The sequence below is a fragment of the Physeter macrocephalus genome, chromosome 17 (genome assembly GCF_002837175.3).
Source record: "Physeter macrocephalus isolate SW-GA chromosome 17, ASM283717v5, whole genome shotgun sequence".
In the NCBI taxonomy this organism is placed as follows: domain Eukaryota; kingdom Metazoa; phylum Chordata; class Mammalia; order Artiodactyla; family Physeteridae; genus Physeter; species Physeter macrocephalus.
Window position 1 is genome coordinate 27,551,646 of NC_041230.1, and position 7,903 is coordinate 27,559,548.

At 45.9% G+C, this 7,903-nt stretch overlaps 1 protein-coding gene across 2 annotated transcripts in view; it reads left to right on the top strand.

Annotated features, from left to right (window-relative positions):
• Positions 1–7,763, top strand: part of LOC102990478 (liver carboxylesterase-like) — a 41,170-nt gene extending 33,407 nt beyond the window's left edge. For both annotated transcript variants that reach the window (XM_028477851.1, XM_028477852.1), the window contains exons 10-13: positions 1,130–1,210; positions 2,085–2,232; positions 6,568–6,699; positions 7,687–7,763. In XM_028477851.1, coding sequence (XP_028333652.1) covers positions 1,130–1,210; positions 2,085–2,232; positions 6,568–6,699; positions 7,687–7,763 — 438 coding nt within the window. The remainder of the gene's footprint in view (positions 1–1,129; positions 1,211–2,084; positions 2,233–6,567; positions 6,700–7,686) is intronic.
• Positions 7,764–7,903: the final 140 nt, after the last annotated feature.

The window sequence follows — 7,903 nt, forward strand, 5'->3', positions numbered from 1 at the left end:
GCCGCTCCGCGGCATGTGGGATCCTCCCAGACCGGGGCGCGGACCCGGTTCCCCTGCATCGGCAGGCGGACGCGCAACCACTGCGCCACCAGGGAAGCCCCAAACTTCTGTCTTTATGACAGGAGGCCGTGGTGTAAGTAGAAGCAAGGCTCCCACTGAAGTTAGGCATTATCTTTCCACAGGGACTGGGGAGAGAGCAAGAATTATCCCCTGAATGTTTGCTTTTCATAAAAGTTGGCCCTCAGGTCCTTGAGAAAACAGGTTGGAGCAATGGTTTTACATCCCAAAGGGCAGAAAAAGGATTTATAATTACAAGGTTTCTAAAGTAACTGCACTAAGAAAGGGTTCAGGGACATACCTGCCTATCACCAGGTTTTGGCTAGAACAAACAGTAAAATCTCCTGGCAGCACAGAGCTTTTTAAGGGGGCCTGGGGTCATCCTGGGGACATGGCATTAAGCTGCTTGTAGCCGTGCTAGAGTTTGTTCAAGTCACTTAGTGCAGAGTTTTGCTGGAGTCATTATGTGCAGAGTTCTGCAGTTCTTCAGAATGATTTCAGAGGTTATACCAAAGGACCAAAACTATAATGGCAGAATTTGGGGCTTTCTCTGCTATCTAACACAGGCGGGGTATTTGTGAGGTCTGTGCCATCTGCCCCAGAGCCCTCTACTTCAACACTTGGCTGGCTGAAACCTTCCCTCTCTGTCTTGATGACCACTGTGGAGACTCTAGCCTAAATATATATATAAATGCACACATACACACACACACACACACACACACACACACACACACACACACACACAAAGACTGGGACAGCTTCCCTTAACAATTACTTTATCTTCTTTGCATTCCTTGATTTCTAGATATAAAAGTCCATTTGATTCATTGATTTTGCCCAACTTATCAAAGACCCACGCCCTACTCCAATAAAGATGTTAAATAAATAAATAAATAAATAAATAAATAAATACACAATAAAAGACTCAAAAAGAAAAAAAAAATAAAATAGACCCATGCCCATCAAGATATGACAGTGACCTTCAGCCTGCATTGGTTTGGTTTGTTGGTAACTGGTTTTTCCTGCCATTACCTGATGATTCACAATTGCTTAACCTTTGTTTTAACAGTTCATGGGCTACTCATTCTCTGAAGGCAAGCTGGACCAGAAGACGGCCATATCACTCTTGTGGAAGTCCTACCCCATCCTTGTAAGAGTCTAGGAATCACGGGAATTGGCTGAGCCCTAAAGAGGGGAAGAGGCTTGTTCCCAATTGCGAAGCAACTAATGGCAGAATGGAGACTGGGGCTGGGGGGTTCTGCCCCACTTTTTCTGCTTTTCTTATCACTACCCAGGGTTGGGGGAGGGGTAAAGTTTGCACTGGGCTCCAAAAGTTCACCATTAACGCAAGAAGAGAACCTGTGTCACTCACCAGGGGTGGTGAAGTCAAAAATCCAGAAACAGCAAAATTAAAACCACCAAATGAATGAAGAGTATTTAGTAAGAGTTTATGGTACATAAAAAATAGTTCACGCCAGGGGACACGGGTTCGCGCCCCGGTCCGGGAAGATCCCACCTGCCGCCAAGCGGCTAGACCCGTGAGCCTGCGCGTCCGGAGCCTGTGCTCCGCAACGGGAGAGGCCACAACAGTGAGGGGCCCGCGTACAGCCAAAAAAAAAAAAAAAAAAAAAAAAAATAGTTCACGCCCTGGGGGCTTCCAACTTCAAAGACTGGTAGGAAGCTCGGGGGCATGAAGTTACAGGATGGCTTATAAAGTGAAAATGAGGAAGTTGTTAACATTTTCAGTGATTGCTTATTACAATAGAGGTTTTCAGGTGGCAAGGGATTGGTTAAAAGTGATTATCTCATACTGTTTTATGGAGATGACTTAAGTTTATTTTGCGATTGTCAGAGGGATTTACAAAAAATAACCTAAGTTAGGTTTTGCTTATGTGCATGAAATAAGCTAGAGTTAGTTTTGCTTACGTGGCTTAAATGGTTTTGTCTGCACAGATAATTCATAAGTCTGGTCTCCATTTTATATTTAACTTTAACAGTGCTCACTTTCACTCGATCTATTTCAGAGCATCCCTGAGGAACTGACCGCAGTGGCCGCTGACAAGTATTTAGGAGGAACAGATGACCCTGCCAGAAAGAAAGACCTGTTCCTGGACTTGCTTGCAGATGGGATGTTTGGTGTCCCATCTGTGAATGTGGCCCGTCACCACAGAGGTGAGTCCCAGACATTGGACAGGAAAGGGACACTGACCGCTCCAGCTTCACTGACTGTCCTGCCCAGCCCTCAGCACAAACACACGTGGAATTGCTGAGGGTCGTACATCCAAGGCTGATTGCATTTGGCCTGGGGTGGGGCACTGTCCTGTTTTGGTTTTCAACAGAAGCAGACTCCGAGAAAAGGATCCAAATGCAAAGAGTTTATTTGGGGGGTGATCCCAGAAAACACCAGTAGAAGAGTGGAGAAGTGACATGAATGGAGAGGAAGCCAGTCCACACTGCACTGTCAAGAAAGCATCCACTGTGGACACCTGGACCTGGGGAGCTCTGGGAAACCAGCAGAACGCATATCTCAGGGTTATCCCTAGTGAGTGGCAAGAGAGCTGGGGTATTTATCCTCCAACTTTGACGAGTCATTGGTTGAAGGCTGTTCCCAAGGGCAGTCAATTCCCTGGTGCTTTGACCTGTTGCACACATGGGCAGAGTGGTCTCTGGCTGCCGAAGACCTCAGGCAAAGAGCTACGGATGCAGGAGGTGGAGCTCAGGCTGGCGTGCCCGGAAACAGGGGATATGGGGAGGCACCGACAGCATCTGCCACAGGGCTCCTCACCTGAATTTCAGTGGTCTGCGGGGCTAGAGGGGAAATCTTGGAAGATAGATCTTGGAATGTTTCCAAGGTCAGAGCTATCTTCAAACTGGTTTGTTAACCAGTGGAGCTGGGGGTAGAGTGAGGCCAAGCATAGGATCAGGAGTGTTGTCTGGGACCAAGAAAGCTGAAAGGAGTGAGTATTGGAAGAGTGGGGCCACGTGGTCTAGAGAATGTCAATGTCTGTGGCTGGCTGTTGTTTCTCCCATTGTGTGCTGTGTCTACCACAGGACCTTCCAACATTGACCCAAGACTGTGTGTAGGGTGTGAGGTCAGGGATGGATGAGCTCACCTGGAGAGGAGGTGTCCCTTTTGGGTACCTTTTGAGTTACTCACAGGACCCTTCATTTCTTGGAGACCTCATTCACCTAGTCTGCAAGCCAGGAGATGGTCCTGGGGTCCAGACCTCTCTGCCTAACGGTGCTAGAAGGGTTTTAAACTTTGAGACTTTATAAGCGTGATAAAACGTAGCTGTGGCTGACTTACTCTGTCCCCAAGCACTCAGTACAGTAATTTGGAGATACTAGTTACCATTTCTTCCTCCCTAGGGTCCTGATGACCAGCCAGGGACTGCCTGGGGTCAAATCTGTTCTTTCATAAATTTGGTCTTGCCTCTTGCTACGTGTCTGATTTGTAGTATCTCCTTCAGCATCCATGCTGCTCCCAGCCATACTGGACTTGAGTTTTTTATCTGACATACCGTGACTGAATTCAGGGTCTTATTGCCAGCACTTCCCAGAGTTTATCAATGTTATTTTTTCATTGTTGTATTTCTCTCAATCTCTTTTTGATAAAGTAGTTTTCTGAGTATAAAATTAATCTTACCATTGTAGAAAGTTTTGAAAATATGGGAACATGTTAAAGAAGCAACTATATATTACTCATAATTCCTTCACCTAGAAGTATCAGCTATAAAGTTTTGACATTTTTTTCTATTAGCTTTTCCATGTCTTACACATAATTTTAAAATTAATTTTATGTTCACAGACAACTATATTGTAGGCATTTCCTCAATGTCAATAAAAATTCATGGGAAATATCAATTATTTCATGGTATGATGGATTAAAATTTACTTTAGTATTCCTGTCCTATTGGGTATTTAGCCTGGCTGCTCATTTTGATGCTACAGAAAACATCATACTCAGCCTTATGTACATAAATCTTTAACCAAGTCTCAAATAATTTTCTTAGAGTTGGTTTCTAGAAGTGAAATTATTAAGCTGGGCTGTAGGATAATTTTAAAGTTCTTGATACATTTTGTGAAATTGCTTTCTAGTGTATGAGAGTGTGGATTTCTTAGTTCTCTCACTTGGGATAGTCAGATTAAAAGAATAAAAATAATGCTGCCAATTTTATATAAGTCCTACCTCACCAAAAAAAGAACATCACACTGATTTAATTTGCATATTTTTTATTACTAGCTCTCTCCTTCCCCCTGCTTCTCTTGTTGCTCCTAATTGTTATTATTGAAATCTCTGCCCTACTTTCCTTTGAAGACGTGTGTTGTGATTGTAGGAATTATTTTAAAATATTTATTTATTTGGCTAAGCTGGGTCTTAGTTGTGGCACACAGGATCTTCAGTTATGGCATGCGGGATCTTTAGTTACGGCATGTGGGATCTTTAGTTGCGGTATGTGGGATCTAGTTCCCCGATCAGGGATTGAACCCGGGCCGCCTGCACTGGGAGCATGGAATCTTAACCACCAGACCACCAGAAAAGTGCCCCCGTAGGAATTTTTTAATAAATCTCAGTGGTTTAAGGCAAAACACTGAAAAAAAAAAAAAGAAGAAGAGGAATGAAAAGAAGAATATCTTTTGGGCAGCATGCTGCCATAATTAAGTTCTCTCATTCACACTAGGTCTTTCTTTGTATGGTTGGGTTCTGAGTTCCTTTCTAACACTTCTGAGTAGCAGAGGCAAGGGTAAACACCCTCCTTTCAGTGAGTTCTGCTTGACCCTGAAGCAGCTGTTTAGCGAGTGGATTATGGAACCACAGACGGATTGCTTCTTCCAAACAATGCCTCTTGCTAAACCAAGAGTGCAGTGAGCGGGGGGAAGGGAGGCAATTAAATAAATTATTCTACATCCTCCTGTCAGGATGGCATATATTGTTACACTATGTAGTGGACAAACATTTAATGATATGAAGCAATTATTATAGTCATATGAAATAACATGTACAATAGTATCCTAATTTTATATACATAAGTCGGATAAGTGCTAAAATTTTTTTTTAAATTTTTATTTATTTATTTATTTATTTTTGGCTGTGTTGGGTCTTCTTTTCTGTGCGAGGGCTTTCTCTAGTTGCAGTGAGTGGGGGCCACTCTTCATCGCAGTGCACGGGCCTCTCACTGTCGCGGCCTCTCTTGTTGCGGAGCACAGGCTCCAGACGCGCAGGCTCAGTAGTTGTGGCTCACGGGCCCAGTTGCCCCGCAGCATGTGGGATCTTTCCCGGACCAGGGCTCGAACCCGTTTCCCCTGCATTGGCAGGCGGATTCTTAACCACTGCGCCACCAGGGAAGCCCAGTGCTAAAATATTAACAGAGGTTTCTCTGAGCGGTGGGATTAGATGTGATCTTTTTGTTCTTATTCCTTTTTTCTGCATTTTCCAAATGGGATTCTGTCCCCAGGAAGGGAAAAAGTGTGATATTTCCCCGCCAGTCTGACTTGGGGCCTGACCCTTCCCTGGTAGAGTCACTCGCTCTGGGAATAGTGATCAGTGCAAAGCACAGAGCTCCCCAGGCGGGTGGCCCGGGAGTTAGCCCTGAAGGAGCAAGATGGGCAACTCTGCTGAAGCATCAGCAGGAAAACTGACATCTCCTTGGGGCTTAGAGAGGGGGTGGTGAGAGTAGCGGCAGGGGAGAGGAGGAGGGAGGAACCGTACCCTTCCTCGGCCCCTTCTTCCTCCTGCCACCACCTTAACACTCCCTGGGCCAAGCAGGAAGCAAGACCTGTGAGATGACAGAGAAAAAGGAAATGCTGAATTGTGGTTTCCCGAGACACGAGGAATAGACTGTCCCCTTTCTGCATAGGCTTGTATTTAAAGATCTGCACTTTCAGACCAGCAACTTGGATTTACTTCACTCTTCTTGGAATACATGTGAAAAACACCAGAAGCGCTCAAAAATGGGCATAATAGAAGGCACCTGTCAGGCTGCAGGTATTCTCCAAGGGAATGAAGACTAACCTGTTAGCAATGAAATGTCGTGGTATTTCTGTGTACATAAACTATGTATCTAGATGCTCTGGTGTGTGAATGCATCAAGAGGCAAAGAGGTTTATATGTATTGACCCAATGCCTCTATAACGATAGTTATTTTGAATCAGTTTCCCCAAAGTTTCAACATTCATTCATTCATCCATCCATTCATTCAACACCTGGCTCAAGTCCAGTTCCACCCCCACCTCCAGTACACCCTTAAGCAAGTCATAGAACTTTTCCCAAACTGTTTTTCTCTGTTATGCTGATAACCAGGGGCTTCCTGCGGGGACACACAGGGTCTGGCACACAGTTGGTTCTCACAATGGGCAACTTCTGTTAATATTGTCGTTCACTCAGGACCAGGCATGCCCCCAATTTCCTGATTGCTCACAGCTCCCCTCCCACCCACCTCTGGAGCCCTTGATACCATCCAGGTGTGCATCTGCTGAAGTGAACTGTGCATAATCCATGTCTTCCAGATGCCGGAGGCCCCACTTACATGTATGAGTTCCAGTATCGCCCAAGCTTCTCATCAGAGATGAAGCCCAAGACGGTGATAGGGGACCACGGGGATGAGCTCTTCTCGGTCTTCGGGGCTCCATTTTTGAAAGGTGATGGCCCTTTGGTGACTACAGACTTGGAGTTAGGGGGTCTGGGTTCAAGTCTTGGTTTGGTGGCCTTGGGCAAGTTGCTCCTTCTCTCCAGGTCTTAGTTTCCTGAATTCACAATAACAGAGTTGAAGGACAAAGGGTCCTAACCTTTCTCTTGCTCTAATGTGCATGGTGGAGAATGTGTATCCTTGCGCCCTCATCCACGGTCACTCTAAGAATGCAGACCTGGGCATCAGTAAGACAGGAGGTGGGTCACCTGCAGGGCCCTGCTCAGGGCTAGAATGCCACCACTCACTTCGCACTCACAAGAGCATATCAGAAGGTACGTGAGAGTAAGGTTAGAATTGCTCTTAACCTTGAATCAGGACTAATATGTGTCTGTCTATCCAACCATCTATCTATCTATCTAAAACTCATATCTTTTAAAATTAAATATGTTTAGGATTATAATATTTTAAAGACTACCTCTCACAGATGTCTTCAATGTCTTAACCCTCAGCAATCACCGGCAACTTGTGTGTGACACCCCCCAGGGCTGTACATGGCAGTGCCTCTGGGCATTTTCTGGTTGGGTGACTCTTTGGGGACCTTGCAGCTTGGTCATTTTTCAGATTCTATGAAAATGTGTGTGGGTGTAGGAGATTGAGAAGAGATCCAAAGGAGAGCATCCTGGGAGGTGGAGTTACTGTAGCAGAAACCCTGGGGTGTGGCCCTGCGACCCTGAGGCTGGAGGGGCAGGAGGGTGGGCACAGAAGACCAAGGCAGCCAGTTTATGGATTGACTACAGTCAATCACTGAGCCCGACGTAGGTCCCTAACTGTCAAGCTTAAAGTGAACTTGAATTACCCAAGATCTTCTTAAAATGCGGTTTTGACTCAGTAGGTCTGGAGTAAGGGCTCCGTTTCTGAACTTCTAACAAGTTCTCAAGGGCTGCTGCTGCCCCTGAGCCACACTTTGAGTGGCAATGGCTTTGTCTCCTCCCCACAGATGGTGCCTCAGAAGAGGAGACCAATCTCAGCAAGATGGTGATGAAATTTTGGGCCAACTTTGCTCGGAACGGGTGAGCTGGTGGCACAGACGGAGCAGGGTTGGGAAGGGGCGGGGCGCGTCTGCTGGGTGGGAGGAGCTTCAACGTGTGCTGGGCAAACTCCCCGCCCTGTGACCCCTGACGTGAGAGCTCCCTCAGTGGACAGGCTGCCCAGGA